At 59.3% G+C, this 18,016-nt stretch overlaps 2 protein-coding genes across 9 annotated transcripts in view; one reads left to right on the top strand and one right to left on the bottom strand.

The window, feature by feature from the left end:
* The window catches only part of C4H7orf50 (chromosome 4 C7orf50 homolog), a 97,069-nt gene that overhangs the window by 25,045 nt on the left and 54,008 nt on the right, over window positions 1-18,016 (bottom strand). The gene's annotated exons all lie outside the window — the stretch shown is intronic.
* Window positions 1,849-16,170, top strand: GPR146 (G protein-coupled receptor 146). 7 transcript variants are annotated; one of them, XM_066273549.1, is made up of 4 exons: window positions 2,203-2,500; window positions 8,552-8,632; window positions 11,045-11,184; window positions 12,842-16,170. In XM_066273549.1, exon 4 carries the CDS (start codon window positions 12,861-12,863, stop codon window positions 13,860-13,862), a length of 1,002 nt encoding a protein of 333 aa, XP_066129646.1. In that variant the 5' UTR covers window positions 2,203-2,500; window positions 8,552-8,632; window positions 11,045-11,184; window positions 12,842-12,860; the 3' UTR covers window positions 13,863-16,170. The 7 variants fall into 7 exon arrangements, with proteins under 7 accessions (XP_066129648.1, XP_066129646.1, XP_066129645.1 ...); XM_066273548.1 differs by lacking the exon at window positions 11,045-11,184; XM_066273551.1 differs by lacking the exons at window positions 2,203-2,500; window positions 8,552-8,632; window positions 11,045-11,184 and adding an exon at window positions 1,849-2,172.

Here is an 18,016-nt window from a genome sequence, read left to right as displayed (position 1 = left end):
CAGGAAGGACAGCATTTGGAGAGCAGCGAGGGACTGCGCACTTCCTTTATCCAAGTTTACACCTTACTGGGGCCACACAGAGGTCAAAATGTAGCCTTATTACAGACCATACTCTCAGAGCTACTAAAACAACTTGAAACGTTCCTTGTCCCTGATGCACATGACACACAGGATCCCATTCACCTAGTAAGCACGTGACTGTGGGGTGCACTTTCAGAAGGAAAGCCAGCCTGCCATTTCTCCAGGGTGCTGTAACCCGCATGTCACCCTCCCAGCCCCCCGAGAGGAAGGCTGGATGCAAACATTCTGGCTAGCAGGCTACTCTCAAGTTTCTGACCAGCAGTCCAGCCACCCTCCCATCCCCCCGTGTGGAATGCAGCCAATCATGTCAACTGTCATCCAGAACAAACAGGAAGGGTGACGAGTCTCAGGACTGTGGTCAGCATGGCAACTGTGACGCTTCCACAACCCATGGAGCAGCACCTCTGCCACCTCAGCAGAGCCCTGCTGGAGTCTCCCTTCTCACAGCAGAGCATGGTGCCCAATGAGGGCACCCATCTCCTGGGTTACCAGCAAGGCAGGGGATGCCAGCTTCACGTGGTTTCCAAAATTCAGCACTGGACCACGATGCCGTCGCACACCCCAGAGGCAGGTTCAGCTTCACATGTCTCCTACAGCCCGGTCCATGTGTGCCCAGGGCGGTGCGGCTGTCCCTGAAGTCACTGGGGTTTCACTCAGGAGTTGGCCTGAGCAGGTGGGGGACAGCAAGCAGCAAGGTACACAGCTGCAGCACTCAGGAGCCACGTGCACTCCTGACTGTGAGATGCCGATCCCAGCTCAGCCTGAGGGAGGGTGGGCCGACTTTGAAGATCTCCGGACACACGCAGACAGACCGACCTTGCCAACCTCCCTGACTTTGTTTGCCTGCTCACAGAGGAAATCTTTCTTTGCAGATAAGGTGGTCTGGGCGCCCTGAGATCTAAGTGGCTTGATGTAGCCAAAAGTCAGGTGCCTCCCACAGGACACCCTGTGGGGCAGGGCTTGGCCAGCCTGATATTCCAGGGACTTTAACCAGGAATTCTAGGGTCTGAAACCAGTTCATACAAAGGAGACAACCCTATTGTTCAGGCATTGTGCTAGGAGAAGCCAAAGTCCCCAACTCTGATCTAGAAAGACAAAGACCATCTGGATTCATGTCCTGCTCCGCTATCCACTCTGTGACCTTGGGCAAGTTGCTTAAAGTTTCTGATGCAAAATAATTAAAAATGAAACACTGCGTCTCATTGATGCTAACACATTTCATTCATCTCTCATCTTAACAGCTCTCAAGTCAGGGTGCTGCTAATAACTGATAGTGTCAGAACTTAACTGGCAAATTGTTTTCTTTGTAGAGGTCCATAAAATAATGGTGTATGTTATGTGAGTGAGGTCGCAGATTTGAGAAATTATGGGCGTATATGCCTTGAAAGGTTGTTCTGAGAGACTAGGAAAGAAGTCCTCCCTATCTGCAAGACATCAGTGCTCGCAATCACTAATCTTAGCCTTGGGGTAAATGTCTGCCCCCCCCCCAACACTGGTGTTGGGCTAAGGAGCAAGTTAAGATATTTTAAGGTATTAACAACAGGGCATGGGGGTATGGGGGTGGTGGGGCCTAAGGGGTCTACAAATGGCCTGCAGAAAGAGTAAGACTCCACCCTGCCTTTCAACCAGAGTGTGCCCCCTCCCTCGCTCCGAGCCCTTATTCTCTCTCCAACCCGAGTTAGGAAGCCATTCTGTCCCGGTCTGTCTTGGCTATTATTATTCCTATTCTATTGAACTCCTGGCAACAGAGTAAGTCTGCATTAAATTCCACAACCTGTGTACCTGGATTTTCGAAAAAGGTTCTTAGATCCTGAGCATGAACGTGCTGCCATGTGCCCTACTACGCCGCAAGAATTATAGCAGAGTGACTGATCTTGTTCTTTAAACTTTCCCAACATTTAATTACAGCAACAGCTACGTTAACCAGGCCGCAAACGATGTACTGTCTCTTTAAGCGGTCTCCTGCGGCCAGTTCAGTTTACAAAGAAATTCCTGACTCCAGGGAGCGACGGGCATCTGGGAGCCGCACACTCAGGGGAAGAGGAGCAGGTGCGCCCGGACGCAGTAGATTACAACCTTCCGCGCGCGGAGGTCTGTCCCCTGCAGATAGAGCGCGCCTGACTCAGCACAACGGCCCCGGCGCCGCGCACGGAGCGCCACTGGGCCTGCGTCCTGCACACGGCTGACCCCGCGTCACGGACCCGCCGGCCTCCCCGCCCGGCCACCCCCCGCGGCCCGCGCGCGAGGGGGCGGGGCCACGCGGGGCGGGACCGGCGGCGCCGCGCTGGGCGGGCGGGGGCGGGGCCGGCGGCGGTCACGTGTGTACACAGGCCCCGCGCGGCGTGCGCGCCGTGAGCTCCGCCGCCTCCTCGGAGCCCCGAGCTGCCCACCCGCGGCGACTGCGCGGCCCAACGAGCCGGTGAGTGGGGGCCGGGCGTGGGGTCGGGATCGGCCCGGCACTCTGGGGGTCCTGGCCCGCGCGGGGGTCGAATCCCGGGTTGCGGTGGCCCCGTCCGGGTGCTTCGCTCAACTGCCGGGTCCCGCGGCCCCGCCCTGCGCTGTCCCTTCAGGGTGGGGGCGCTATCCCCTCCGGACGGCTGCGCGCGGAGCCGGGAGGACAGCCAGCGCCGGGCAGCCGCCCCGCGGTCGTTAACCTGCGGAGGGGCAGATGAGCGCTCTGCCCGAGCCAGAGGCCAGCGGCAGCTGGTTCTCACATGCTTCGTGGACTGGCCGGGCCCTCCGGGTCACCGTGGTTATAATAGCTTGTCCCCTTCATGATTACAACAGTTTAGTAAGTTCTGGAACTAGGGCCCAAAGGAGAATCAAGCCTGTTGTTAACTGTCTCTGCTACTTGATACAAGTATTAACTCTCTGGGCATGGACAGGCTCTGCAGATGTCAGAGGACGGCCATGCCCGCTGCTCAGGCTCCCTGGGGTCAGAGACCCAGCCTGGCCCTACTGTCATACCCGCGCTCGGTCCCCATCCGGTGTGGATCTAACTCATCTGTAGGGCACACAGGTGCACGGCCTGACAGCACCCATCCCTCTCAGCTCCCCCTTCCCACTGGACCCCCGTGTCAGTTTTGTTCTTCAGATTCCACATATAAGTGAGACCATACGTATTTGTCTTTCATCTGAATGACTTGTCATCTAGCACAATACTCTCTAGGTTCATCCATGGGGTCACAAATGGTGAGCTTTCACTCTTTTTATGGCCAAGTAATATTCCATCGTATGCATAAGCCATTTTTATCCATTTGTCTGTTGATGGGCGCCGATCCACCTGTAAATAACCAGCTCCCTATCTTAACTGAGCAGCCTGATGCCTCCCCCACCCCCACCCCTCTCCTGCATCTGGGGGATGCTAGATTGACCCACAGGTGGCAAGAAGCTTGTTTTACAGCCTCTGCACACACGGACTATGAATAAAATAGCTCTGACCATGTTTCCCAGGCTGCTCACGCATGACGGTGAGCAGGTCCGCTGTTGTCCTCACCAGGTCCCTGCTGGGGCACCGCAGAGAGTGAAGAGAGGCATTATTACTAATAATACACTCTCCACGGGCTGCACTCCAAACCAGAATCTCAGGTATCTTCCCAAGTGGTGAGGCCTCTGAAGATAAGATACTGGCTTTTAACAACCGTGGTTCTAGTCTGTGAGTGCCACCAGCACAGACAGGACACCACAGCAGCGAGGCCCATCGCTCAGCGCCACATGCTGCCGAGGGGCGCTTGCTTGTGTCCACACACGTGTTGTCCTGCCTCCAGTGTGGCAGAAATTCCCCGAGGACAGAGGTGCACAGCTTTGGGGAGGATGTAGACATTAACAGTGACCTGCTGTCCCTGTAACTCAAAAGCCCTTGCTAGGCTGACCACGAGAGAAAGGCAAGGATCATCCACCTCCTGCGGGTGCACATGAGATTTTGAGTCACAGTGTCCTCATTGGTTGTACCTATCATACAGTGAAAAGGGGACAAACTTACAAAGAACGCTCATGGGCAGGAAGAGGGACCTGCTGCTTTCTGGGGGAAGCTGCATCCACCGCACAGCCCTGGAATCCTGACAGAGGAACTGCCGCCGGCCATGTCTTTGGGGTGGGGACATTCCGCCCGGAGACTCAGGCTACTGTGTGAGTGCACGTGACAAAGTCATGCTCCTTTGGTCCAACCTGTCTTCTTGCTGACTGCCGGCTCCTAAGCTCCTAAGGCTGAAGCTGCTGCGTGACTGGGCAGCCTCGGGCTGCATTCATTCACGGGGTCTCACAGGCCCAGGCATCCGAGAGCAGAGAGGATGCCGTCTAGAGGGTAAAAGCGATCTTCTCTCTAATCTGAGTCCCTGGAATGCGACGACACTGGGAATCCAAGTGCAAACAGAATGCCCCGAGTGGCTGAGGGCAGGGTGGCATGGGCCGGATGTCCTCTGTGTCCCCAGAAGGTCCACCCTGGGTCCCCCTCCTCCCACACATCAGCAGAGCATGCCTAGGAGCTTCCGGGGTTTGATTAAGCTCCATAAACTGAGGAAGCGACAGTTCAAGTAAAAATAGCTGGCTGGCTCCGCCCTTGGAAAGAACCACAGGTGGTGACACTGGCTGAGCACTCAGCCAGGTAAGAGCACACCTGGTGAAAAGCCAGGGTGGACAGGGAGCCCAGAGAGAAATGAAGACAAGCTGTTCTTGGGCTGGCCCTTGAGTGTCTGAGCCTCTTTTTGTTCCCGTTCCCCTTGGCCTGGTGTACCTGGGGGGCGCCTTAGCCTCAAACCAAGGTACTCAGGTGACAAGAAAGCCCAAGTAACCAGTGCTCCATAAACAAGAGTGTGTGTCCCATCTTCTCCAAGGAGAGGAAGTCCGTGGCCCGCACAGGCACCCCGCTGACCCACTGGCCAGGACCCAGCTGCCTGGCCTCAGTCCCCGCGGCCCCCTCCGAGCCAGCACACAGGCCCGTCCTCTGTGAAGAGAGACGCAGCCCTCTGTTTGTGCGTCTGAGCCAGGCTGCCTGGTTCATTCTCACTGCTCTTTGGCCCAACCTGTCTTCTTGCTGACTGCTGGCTCTGGAACCGTGAAAAGCAAAAGGGCTACAAAATCAAAACAGCCATCTATATAATGAACCGTTTCTTATCACGCCGAGAAGGCACCTCGTTTGTGATAGGGATCAGTGTGCGTAGGCTCCAGCGAGAGACCTATGAAAACACCAGCCTTCCGGAGCGTCTGGCTCCTACCAGCTGGGTGCTAATTGTAGCTAACGCCTCCCTGCCCATTAGTACAAAGGAAATAAACATTCAGGAGTCATTTTCAAAGCATTTTGGTTGTTCCAGAACATGTGAGGTGGAGTCTCAGGGTGCACAGCAGGTCAACAGGACCAGCAGCCGGACAGAGCCGTCGGCCCCCTCAGGAGGCACAGCCTGGCCTGGCCTCTTGTGCCCACTCCCAGGTCTCTGAAGTGTCAAGGGGCACATTGCTGTCAGGACCACAGAGGGTCTCCTGGCCTCTGCCTTGCACTCGGCATATCCTGTGGCTCACGTGGGGAGAGCCTGTGTGTCACCCAAAGCATGTCCTTCTGGACAGAGCCCGCCAGGAGGCTGCAGGTCACGAACAAGAAAGCCCTCCCTTCCCTCCCAGCCCGCTGGCCGGGTGCTGACGCTGCCTGAGCAGAACTTCGAGGGGGAGTTTGTGTTGGCCGAGTGACGGAGGGGAAGTGAGGAAGGGCGTGCAGACAGCCGGGGAGGCCGTGGAGGCCCAGCCCTGACGGGCCCTGGACACAGGACAGAACCTCTGACTCACAGAGGCAAGGGGGTGAAAGGTGAGGATGGTGACGCTCGTGCAGCTCCGTGGGAGCAGGATGGCCGTCTTTGCTGGTTGCTCACTTCTGGCCTTGCACACTCCTGCACACACACACACACACATACACAAAGTCCCTAGGGGCAGGCCCAGCTCCCCTATCCCCTCAGCCGGCTGCTCTGACCACGCCTGCACTGTTTCCATAGGGATCTCGATTTACATTAGTCCTGGATTTTAGCAAGGTTCATTTTATCTGCTTAAGGATATGCAACGGCTGGTTCAGAAAGGCACAGGAAGAAAGCCCAGAGCTCCTGAGCTGCGGCCTCAGCCGGAGGGCGTGTGGCCCTGCCAGGGCTGGAGAAAACAGGCTGAGAGTCTGGATGACGGAGCCAATGACAGCCCTGAGCCCGGCCCCTCCCGGTCCCATTCCTGTGACCACTGTGAACTGGGCCAGGACCTCTGGACGAGGGCACGCTCGGGAGGTCGCTGTTGTGTGATGACCTGAGCACCCACAGGTGCTGACGCACCCACAGATCTGAGCCACAGCCTCTGCAGTCAGTGCGCGTGGAGGGGTGCCAGCGCGTCCCTTCTCGTGGGGGGGTCCTCTCCCAGGAGAACTTGACACATGGCTCTGACGGTGCTCACAGCCTTCCTGCCCTGGTTCCCTTTCCGGGTGTCAGTTAACAGCAGCTCCCTGAGTGGAAGGAGGGTGAGCATCTGCACTAACCCTCCCCACACCAGGACAGCCAGGCCGTCCTCCGTGCTCTGCGTGTGTCTGTAAACCCTCCCACAGGCCATCTCGTGAGGATTTTTCTAAACCTGGAAACTGAGGCAGGAAGTAACTAGCGTCATCAAAGTGTGAGTCTGGATGCCCGTCCCAGCATCTGGCCACAGAGTCCAAACGCTCCACCATGTGGAGACACTGGGAGGCTGAGAGCATGGAGTGGGACAGTTCACACTGGCACTGACGGCCTCTGTGGCCCTCACAGAGCAGCCTCGGTCACCTTGGCTCCCTGCACATGGGCAGGAGCAGGTAGGCCCAGGGTCAAGTGTCTCAGAGTCAGAGCTGCCTTCTCGCAGTGAGGATGCTTACTGGTGCTGGTGTGTCAACTCACACCCCCTTGTGCAGTGGGTCCTGGGCCCTGCTGGCCACTGTGCACCTGGCCCTGTCTGTCCCACTGTCACCCAGGCCTGCTGGCCATGGCCGACCTGGCACTCACTCCCAGTTTCAGGGAGGGCTGCTGTCGTCTGTGTCCCGTGCTGCTCGGGACACTGGCCCCACAGTCTTTCGGGACCTGGGCTGCCAGCTCACCTTTCCTGTGGCACAACAGGCTTCCAGTCTACACTCACGTCCTGCAGGGCCTTCTGCCCCGCACACGGACTCGTCAGTCCCCCTGCTGCCACAGCGCGGGCCTGTACAGGGTCCGGGCACGCAGGTGTGTGCTGCTCTCGGACCTCCAGGCTGTGTGACAGGAGGAGGTTCCTAAAGAGGCCGCGTGGTCGAGGGTCCTGCGTGTGCCCACAAGGGAGAAGCCACAGGCACAGCAGCCCCTGCCCCTGCCCAGGGCTCAGGGCCCAGGGCCCAGCAGGGAACCGTGTGACCTGGGCAGCACCGCCACAAATCCCTAGCCAGCCTGGGCACTGGCAGAGGGTGCAGGCCAGCGCTGGGCTGCTCTGGAGGCAGACCCTTCCAACTCCGCACACCCAGACCTGGAGCCCTGAGAACCTGTCCAGAGAGCCTGTCCAGAGAGCCCGGCCAGCCCAGGGGCGAGTGCAGGCCTGGGGCTGGAAATTGCTGGTCTGCGGCAGACCTTTTTGGGAAGGACTGGTTGGCACCCAGGGGGGTGTTGGAAGAACACCACTTTCCCTCCATGCTCAGGAGCATCTGTCAAGGCCATGGCCCTCCAGCTGACCGCACAGGGCCCCAGAAGGGCTCCATTCTGGAAACAGCTGGGTGCTTAGACACTGGGATAGGACACAGGACCCCAGAAGGGCTCCATTCCCTATGACCTGTAGTGGTGCTCAGAGACAAGCAGCTGCCTGTGCATGCACTGGCCTCGGTCTGAGCCCGCTCTGTCAGAGGGGCTGCTGTTATCATGCCCCTCAGACAGGCTGACCCAAGGTCACAGCAAGCCATCAGAGGCCGGGACAGCAGTGCCTCGGCATCAGGTGACACAAATGGGACTCGAGTTTTTCTGACTGTGGAACTCTGGCCTCGCGAGCCTCCACCTAGCTTTCCCCTAACGTAGGGCTGCTGGGGTCCGTGAGGCACCCCCAGCCCCCAGCGGAAGTGCCACAGCTCTGTTCCTTTCCAAGGTGCCCACAGCCCTGGCCCCCAGGCAGCACGTGGCAGGAGGTCTGAGCACTTCCCCGTCACATCACAAAGAGGAGCCCCCCGCCTGATTGGGGAGCTCACTGGGGCCAGCTGGGGTGCAACGCTCTCACAGTAGAGCTGCTCTCCTGTCCCCATGACAGTCTGAGACGGAGGGGAGTGAGAGGGGCACGAGCACCCCAAGCCAGCACACAGCCACTTCCTGTGTCCCCATGAAGGTCTCAGACGGAGGGCAGTGAGAGGGGCACGAGCACCCCAAGCCAGCACACAGCCACTTCCTGTGTCCCCATGAAGGTCTCAGACGGAGGGCAGTGAGAGGGGCACGTGCACCCCAAGCCAGCACACAGCCACTTCCTGTGTCCCTAGGCTCCAGTGCAGTGAGGTCAGAAGGGGAACCTGACCAGGCAGAAGGGAGAGGTCCAGAAACAGAGCCGGGATCCAGCCGAGGTGAGACAGCTGGGGGGAGCATGGGGCCCTGGGGTGCCGTCCTGGGGAGAGGCAGGACAGAGAGCAAGCAGGCTGGCCACTCCCGGTGCCTCATCTGAGGAAGGGGCGTGGACTGGGCTGTCGCTGGGACCATGGTATGGGACCTGAGGACATTTCACGTGGGCGCTAGTCCTAAAGAATCGTGGGGGAGTGTCTCGAGCAGGCGAGGCAGTGATGAGAACCGGTGAGTGTGGAGGTGGCTGCAGAGGCAGCAGGAGAGGAAGAGGGTGGGGAGGGAGGAGCAGCTGCCAGGCCACAGCAGCACCGAGGGCCTGGCAGGTGGAGGCAGGTGGGCAGGGGTGTGTGTGAGGACGGGACACCATCCTGTTCCTCAGGCCAGGCCAGAGGAGAGGACCATGGGGGCCCTTGCTGACCTGGCTTCCTTCAGCGGAGGACATAGCAGGTGGCAGGGACACTTACAGAACACACGGGAGGAAAAGCCCTGGGCTGGGGTAGCTGCCTCCTCTGTTCTGTGTCTCTGGGCACAGAAAAGCAGGGGGGGGGGGGGGGCTTCCTGGAACCCTAGGTCTGCCCAGCTGAGTTCCAAGTTCCCCTTTCTCAGGAAGGTGCCGCTCGGGAACTGGAAGCCTGTGCCTGAGGCCTGTGCCTGGGTGGGGTGGGGTGGGGGGAGGGCAGGAGGAGGGCAGGAGCCACAGCACGGTCGTCAGGCCCTCCCTCTTCCCACACTGCTCCCTTTCCGGGATGTGGGAGGAGGGTGGCTGCAGGGGACCAGGAACGGGCACGGAGAGGCGGTGCTTATTCTAGCAGCCCTGCCTCTCACTTCCTGCCTGCCCCCCTCACCCCTCAACTTCACAGAGGTGGGGGTGAGTGGTCCCCATTCCACAAACACACACCTGTGCTTGTAGCACAAGGCAGCTCCGACGGCTGTCTCTTGCTCCCCGATCTCTAAGAATCCCTGGAGAGTCGAGGTCTGTCCCCCAGGAAGGATGCCGGGCACATGGCAAAGTGCGTCCTTTCCAGACTGGACGGGAATGAACACTCGCTGTGGGCCTGCGACCGGCACCAGAAACCAGTCATCCCCCTAGCGGACATGTCAGGAAGCCGCACGCACGCGCGCACACACACACAGGTCTGTGAGCCCTGGTTCGGCGCTGCCAGCAAGCAGCATTTCTGACCCGACGCCCCCGCGCGCAGGACGGGCCAGGAGGCACGTGAGTGCCTCAAGGAAACGCTTAACAGATTTTGTTCCACGTGATGTTTTCCCGAGAACAGAGCCAGGGTGGGCCCAGCACCGGAGCTCCCGGCGGCTCTGCCTGCCGGCCATCAGCTGGGGAGCCCCGCGGCCTGCAGGGGGAGATCGTTCCGCTGGCTCCTGTCACTTGAGTGACCCTTACACCCTTAAGAGTTTGGAGCTGCCCTTGACCACATTCTCTGTGCACGCCCCCACCCCCCCACCCCCGCAAAGCGCGGGACCCCCTGACGTCCAACATGAGTCCTGCAATGTCCGTCTGTCTTTAGTTTCCATCCACAAATGTCTGCTGGGTTTATTTCCTCAAGGAGAAAGGAGTTGCTAACTGAACGTGCCCCACACGTAGACTCGAGGCGAGCAGGGGCCGGGGCCACAGCGGGGATAGCAGCAGCCTGAGTCACTGGCTGCACAGGCACAGCCCGCAGCCCGGGTCTGAGACCAGCCGTAAACAGAGCTAGGGAGGCCGTGGCTCCTGCCAGGGGAGACAGAAACTGGGAGTGATTTACTAGGAAAGCATGGTGCCCTTCCCCACGCACAGCTCACTGCCCACACTGGCAGGCCCGCATGGCTACGCTGAAGAGACTGGTGTCCAGGAGCGCCCAAGCCTCTGTCCTGCATGAGGCCACAAGGGGTGCGGAGTAAAGGTGAGGGTGCAGACCTCAGAGAAGCCAGGGCTGTGCTGGGAGCTGGTGGCTAAGCTGAGAAGTCAGGAGGGAGGACTGCTGAGAGCAGGCCCTGCGCCCGAGGTCAGCAGGCACCCGGGGTCAGCGGGCACCGGGTCAGCAAGCAGAGTGAGAGGCAAGTTGACAGGGCAGGCCTGAGATGGACCAGGTCCATGGTTCCTGGCAGCAGGTGCAGGGCTTGTGCCTCCCTCCTGTAAGTGCCCCCAACAAGACATCTGTCCCGATGACAGCGGGGCACCCCTTCTTTTCAGGGGCCGCAGCCCCACCTGACCCTACATGGGGAGGAAGGTGGACGAGAATGGGTGGGAACACCCTGGGTAGACTCCAGGGGTCTTTGGAGGCCATGTGAGCCAGACAACACCAGGACAGCCTGGGGTAAAAATGTCTGTAGTGGCCGCAGGAATGCCATTTCCTGGGGACTTGAGGCCAGTGAAGTCTGGTGGACGAACCCCCACAACCTGTGTGCCCATGGCTCAGCAGCAGGAGCCTCGAGATGGAGGAAGCAATGGCACTGAAACACCTGCAGCCGCCCCAAGATGTTCCGGGGGAGAAACATGGGAGGAGCCTCTGAAGGACCCCATACCTGGCTTCCGCAGCTCCGTGGACAACCAGCACTGCCCGTGGGTCTTCCTGCCTGCCTGGCGCACCCTCTCCCCTGGAATCTGGCCCCACAGGCGAAGAGCACTGGCCAGACTTCAGGACCTGTCTCCCGGCTGCAGAGTGGACACTCCTGACAGCGACATCACTGACACATGGGTGGAGCCCTGGGCCAGCCCCTGTGCTGTGACACCCTCTGTCTCGGGCTGCGGGGGGTCCTCACGAGGGTCACAAGATATTGCCAAGACACAGTGTCCCTCCCGCCTGCCCCTTGGTGGCTGGCTGGTTGGGCGCAGGGAGCAGGGAGAGGACGCTCTCCGGCTGTGGGGGAGAGCTCCGCCTCCCCATCTCCTTGGTTACACCAGCCCACGGGCCAGGACGTAGCAGACAGCAGGGCAGTCCGTGGGGCACACGACATGACTGACCAGGCTGTCCACAGGCCGTAGAGCCCTTGATCCCTGTCTCCCGCGGTGGGGCCAGCGCCTACTTGGCAGGGCTGGCTGTCGCTGTGGCTGGAGGCTGGGAAGCAGGCGTCTGCTCTGCGCACGTTTGCTGAGAGGACCTCTTCTTGGTCTGTGAGCAGATGTGCTCGGACCAAACTGCACTTTGAACGTAAGGTTCCCTCTAAACTGTGGCGATAGTCCTGTCAGTCTCAGACTGAAGGCCGAGTCCACGCTCAGGCCTCCCAGACGCCAGGACAGGCCGGCCACCCAAGCACTCCATGCGTGCAGGGCATGCGCCCACTGCTGCCAGCCACGGTGCTTGCCGTCCCCGCCCGGGCACCCCAGGTTCACCAAGGGCTCTCACGTGGAGACCAGGGCAGCGCTGCAGGCCCCCCACTGGAGGTCCCCCACCCGGCCTCTCCCCGGAAGCGGCCCTTCTCACCAGCACGGCTTAGGCTCAGTGCACTGGGGGCCTGCACACCAGGCTCTGCACGCCCAGCCACGGGGGGCTTGGTGGGCGTGGCGTTCTGTGCTACCTGGGCGCCATGAGGACAGGTGTGAGGGCGGGCAGAAGAGCTGTCGATGCTCACACATGCCTCCTCCTTGGCAGGACGGCTCCCCCCCACCCCCAGGTGGCTGCTGAGGGGCTGGTGAGGCAGGGCTGGCAGTGAGAGGGCGGGCCTGAGGCCCTTCTGACCTTGTCTGAGTCCCACCTGTCCCTGACGTGGCCTGCAGGTCTGCCCTGACTGACCCCCTCGTGGCCTATGGGCACTTGGTCTTCGTAACCCCACCTCTCCGTAAGAAAGCTGGGGAGGGGCAGGTGGACAGACTGGCTGCCATTCACGCAGCAGATCTGAGTCCTGGCACAGACCCTACCTTGCAGAGGGCTCTGGGCCCAGGTCAGCAGGGCACCCTCTCCTGGTGGAGAGAAGCCCCTGAATCCCACCAGCCACTGCTGAGGGTGAGCAGGTAGGGATACCCACCCTGGCTGGGACACAGACACCCTCAGAAACAGGGTCAGGGAGACTGGCCGTGGCCACCAAGAGCACTGTCGCCCGTGACCTTCCTGGCACCGGGCACTCAGAACCTGGGATAAGCAGCCTGTGATGGCAGGTTCACTGTCACAGAAAACTGGGGACAGAATTTCCTGTTTGAACAGGCCCTGTTCTCTGGCTGTTCCTGAGCTCGCCCGGGACTCTGGCTCCGGGTCACAGCTAACCTTCTGCTCTCCCCCCAGCCCTGCGGAGCCCACTGCCATGTGGAGCTGCAGCTCGCTCAACAGCACAGGCCGGGGCGAGGACCAGCCCCTCTGCCAGCACTTCCACCTGGTCCTGTCCGTCTTCTCTCTGCTCTACCTGGTCATCGGCGTCCCTGTCGGCCTGGGCTACAACTCCCTGCTGGTCCTGGTCAACCTGCATGACCAGGGCAGCATGACCATGCCCGACGTCTACTTCGTGAACATGGCCGTCGCGGGCCTGGTGCTCAGCGCCCTGGCGCCTGCGTACCTGCTGGGGCCCAGCGCCTCCGGGTGGGCCCTGTGGGGCTTCAGCAGCGAGGCACACGTCACGCTGCTGGTCCTGTTCAACGTCTGCTCCCTGGTGACCATGTACTCCACGGCCCTGCTCAGCCTCGACTACTACATCGAGCGGGCCCTGCCGCGCACCTACATGTCCAGCGTCTACAACAGCCGGCACGTGTGCGGCTTTGTCTGGGGCGGGGCGCTGCTCACCAGCTTCTCCTCCCTGCTCTTCTACATCTGCAGCCACGTGGCGGCCAGGATCGTCGAGTGCGCCAAGATGCAGCACACAGAGGCCGCCGATGCCATCATGGTGTTCATCGGGTACCTGGTGCCCGGCCTGGCCGTGCTCTACGCCCTCCTGCTCATCTCACGGATCCGCAAGGAGGACACGCCCCTGGACCAGGACTCGGGGAGGCTGGACCCCTCGGTGCACAGGCTCCTGGTGGCCACCGTGTGCACGCAGTTTGGGCTCTGGACACCGCACTACTTGACCCTGCTGGGGCACACCTCCCTGGCCTTGCGGGAGGAGCCCGTGGGCGGGCAGCCCCTGGGGATACTGCTCTTTGCTAAGGACCTGTCAAGGTGCCTGGCCTTCTCCAGCAGCTCCGTGACGCCGCTGCTGTACCGCTACATCAACAGAAACTTCCCCAGCAAGCTGCGGCGGCTGCTCAAGAAGACACCCTGTGGGCGCCGGGGCTGCCACGCGGACCCAGCAGGGGTCCAGCAGGTGCTGGCGTAGGCGTCCGCCCACGCACAGCGCACTGCGGGTGCATGGGCCTGCACGTCCCCTGCTGGGTCTCGTATCTTGGGGGACAGGGCGGCGCGTCTGCCGCACGCACAGCACTTTGCCGCCGCCTGCTCTCCTCGCCCCCAGCGGAGGCGCACCAAGGCGAGGATGCGCAGCAACTCAAGCCCTGTGCTCTTGACCTTTCCTGTGTTTGTGCAGAAAAGAGCACGGGAGCCCCTGTGAAGAGCTGCCCCTCTGGGGCTCCTGGAGGCGTGTGCACCTCCCAGGACAGCCTGCAGGTCCACACCCTCCTCCTGCTCACACAGCCCCCTGACAGGGTTTTCCAAATGAAGTGATGGAAGTTAAAGCCAGTATTTATACTTCGTGTGTATTGTTTAAAATACTTGATTCCCCTTCTTATGTTTGTTTATAAAAAGAGATGTTTGAAAGAAAAGTCACAAAGTATTAAAATGAAGGAAACAGGACAAAGAGCACATGTTGATGGGGGTGGGTGGCCATGGCTACTGACGGGTCCGCGGAGGAGGAGGCCACAGCCACGTGGGCATGTGCCTGTGCCATACGCAGGCTGACAGAGTGCATCACCAAGGAAAGGTCTGCCTGAGTGGCACTGAGGTGCTCCCTTACCCACCAAGTATGCCCACCGCCCCTGCCACCTCACAGGGAACGCTGTTCACTGTAGAGCTGTCCTAAACCAGACCCCACAGTGGGCACAAAAACAAGGCAAGAAAACACTGTGAGGACTTATAACCAACCCAACATACAGCTGGAAGGGCCTCCCCACAGGAGCGACCAGGAGAGTCGTGTGGTCCAGATGCAGGGACGCAGGAGTAACTGCTCCTGAGCACGAGCCGAGGTCACCACCCCCACCCCCCAGGTCTCCATCAGCTCAGGTCGCGGTGACCTGAGGAGGCCTGCTTACAAGCAGGGCTGCACGTGGAATGAGGAGGCCTCTTCCCTGGTCCTCTAACCCCCACCCCAGGTCCTTGTGGCCTGAGTACATGCCCACCAGCCTCTGATCCCAGTTTTGAAACCCCAAAGGCCCTATAAACAGAATTTTTCTGTTTGCAGCAAACCCACACGGTTGCAAACCTTGATGGGAAGTGGTGCAGGAGGCAGAGTGTACTCTGCAGTATCCAGCAGCAAGCTATCCCCCAGGGAGCCCAGATGCCGTGGCTCGAGGACAGAAGTGTCCATGGGCGAGTTGCCCTTCTTCCATGGCACGCAGTGTGCCTGCTCCACAAACATGCACTGGACACCAGGCCCTGGTTGCAGCTCCTCGCTGACTGGGCTGCTTCTGCTCAAGGGTGCAGCTTGTCTGCCACCCAGGGCTACACGGTGCCAGCACTGCTTCTAGGTCCCCAAAGCCTCAGGCCTGACCCCACCACCCCAAACACAGGACACCAGGGTGGCAGCAAGGACTCCACATCCCGCTCTAGCTGGGCACCCTGAGGCCGGCTGAGTGAGAGTGCAGCCCCCGAGGCCCTCGCACAGAGCTGCAGGAGCTCTCTTGACACCGAAACCTGGGGCCAAGGTCCCCCAGGCAGCGCGGGGCTGGTCAGAGAGCTGGTGTCAGGGTTATAAAAGCCCCTTCCCTTGGCCGTCTTTCTCCCCGGCTCTAGCACAAGGAGCCCGGGTGAGGGGAAATCCCGAACAAACCTGCGGTCTCTGCCCTCAGCCCGACCCTTAGCCCAGCTGGTCTTCCCCAAACTGATAAGGGGGAGGAGGAATCACTGTTTTTCCTTTTCAATTTCTCAAAGGCTTTGGCTGCAAACTGGCTATTTTGGTGGCTTCCTGGGGGTCTGGGAAGGCCCCTGGCCCTATCCTGGTGCCCACCTCAGATGACAGAGGGGTCCATGGATGTGGGCAGCTCTTCCTGGTAGGGCACTAGACCACAACAGACTGGGCCCCCCTGCAGACACCCCCCTCTCACAGAGAGCCTCTATGCTGCTCACGCTGCAACCCTGCAGGTCTGCCTGGCGCAGGAGCAAACCTCGGCCCTCCTCTTCTCCCAGGGCGCCCAGCACCGACTTTGCATTTGGCACCTGCCCCTCCCGGAAGAGTCTGAGTGGTGTGCATTTCTCTGGCTCCCAGAACGCCTGACTCCCAGGGCCGGCACTGCACTGCCAAAAATGGAAGGAATTCTGAGCTATCAGGAGAATGAGGAGCTGTTTGGTGAACTAAATCCTATTTTTTTTGTGTGTATTTTTCTGAAGCTGGAAATGGGGAGAGACAGTCAGATAGACTCCCGCATGCGCCTGACCAGGATCCACCCGGCACGCCCACCAGGGGCGAAGCTCTGCCCACCAGGGGGCGATGCTCTGCCCCTCCGGGGTGTCGCTCTGCCGTGACCAGAGCCACTCTAGTGCCTGGGGCAGAGGCCGAGGAGCCATCCCCAGCGCCCAGGCCATCTTTGCTCCAATGGAGCCTTGGCTGCGGGAGGGGAAGAGAGAGACAGAGAGGAAGGGGGGGTGGAGAAGCAAATGGGCGCTTCTCCTATGTGCCCTGGCTGGGAATCGAACCCGGGTCCCCCGCACGCCAGGCCGACGCTCTACAGCTGAGCCAACTGGCCAGGGCCTATTATTTTTTTGTGTGTGCGAGAGAAAAGGAGACACAGGAAGGGAGAGAGATGAGAAGCATCAACTCATAGTTGCAGCTCCTTAGTTATTCACTGATTGCTTCTCATACATGCCTTGACCAGGGAGGGGCTCTAGCCGAGCAAGTGACCCCTTGCTCAAGCCAGTGATCTTGGGCTTCTAGCCAGCGACCTTTGGGCTCAAGTTGGCGACTTCAGGGTTTTGAACCTCGAACCTTAGCATCCCAGGTCGACGCTCTATGAATTGTGCCACTGCTGGCCGGGCTCTATCCTATTTTTTTAACTGACCCATGCTGTGAGTTTGCAAGTTGTCAGGATAGCGTTCTCAACTTTATGTCCCAAGGTCATTAATTCTGCTGCTGACACTTAACTGTTGTAATTTTTAAATTAGCTATCTTATTTTTATTAACAAAAACTCATTTGCCTTGCCATGCTTCATTATTTAAGAAGCTAAGTTATATGTCAAGTTCTTGAATGGAAAGTCGTTGAAATGTGGGATTTCTCATCAGTAATCTGTGACACCTGCCCCACGGGCTTGCCTCAAGTTCTATAGCTCAAGAAAGAAGAAACTGCTGAAGGAAATCACACATTTGAAGACTTTAAATTGTTTGATACTTATTATCCACTTCCTGAATGTTTAACTTTATATCTCCGGGATTCTGTGATATGTATGAGAGAGCTGGCATTTCTCCTAACAAGAAGCTCACCCTTCTTAGTTCCTTTTCTGCAGTTCCTCCTTCCTCCAACCTGTGCATCAGACCCACAGAAGCTTGGCCACAGCCTCCAATGTGGACACAGTGCCCACATGTGTCTGGAGAGTTGGCCAGAGGTTATGGCATCCATGAGCCTTATAGCTCTTTGAATACAATTTAAATTTTTTTAATTGACTGATTGGGGCGGGGGGAGAGAAACATAGATTTGTTGTTCCACTTAGATGTGCATTCATTGGTTGCTTAATGTATGTGTCTTGTCCGGGATCGAACCCTCAACCTTGTTGTTTTGGGATGACATTCTTAACTGAGCTACCCGGCCAGGGCCTCTCCAGATGCAACTTAAAGCTTATTGCCTGCACACACTGAGTGTGACAGAACTGGAGGCATCCCCATGACCCCAGCAGCTCTATGGTGCCCCCAGCCAGCGTGGGTGGGAGCCGAGTGTCCCCCACCCCTCTGCAAGGGGCCTGACTCACCAGAGCCCAGCATCACTCTGCGCATAGCACTCAGTATTTCAGAGCTGGGTGAAGCCCAGCATCACTCTGCGCATAGCACTCAGTATTTCAGAGCTGGGTAAAGAAGCAAATCGTCCAGGGACAAGAGAACCTGAAGCACCCACTTCACAATAATAGAGAGTGGGCAGCTCAAAGGACTCTGTGAGCTTGCTGTGCTTGGCCGACCAGGGGTGTACAGAACAGGTGCCCACAGGACCCTGGCTGAGCGCCCTGTGTCCACCCCGCTCAGTGCAGTCTGCTTTCAGGAAGCGAGGCCCAGGCCTGGGAGATCTACATTCCAGACGCCACTCGACTTAAGGTGAGGCTACTACCCCAGAGAACCTT

Source organism: Saccopteryx bilineata, chromosome 4 (genome assembly GCF_036850765.1).
Source record: "Saccopteryx bilineata isolate mSacBil1 chromosome 4, mSacBil1_pri_phased_curated, whole genome shotgun sequence".
Taxonomy (NCBI): Eukaryota; Metazoa; Chordata; class Mammalia; order Chiroptera; family Emballonuridae; genus Saccopteryx; species Saccopteryx bilineata.
Note: the sequence above shows the minus strand (reverse complement) of the source record. Positions and strands in the feature narration are given on the sequence as shown.

Bases quoted from the DNA above. Each gene is read 5' to 3' on its own strand.
- GPR146 (XM_066273545.1), top strand. From the start codon at position 10,946: ATGTCTGTAGTGGCCGCAGGAATGCCATTTCCTGGGGACTTGAGGCCA. The intron at 11,185-12,841 runs GTGGGTCTTCCT...CTCTCCCCCCAG, and splicing joins GTGGACAACCAGCACTGCCC to CCCTGCGGAGCCCACTGCCA.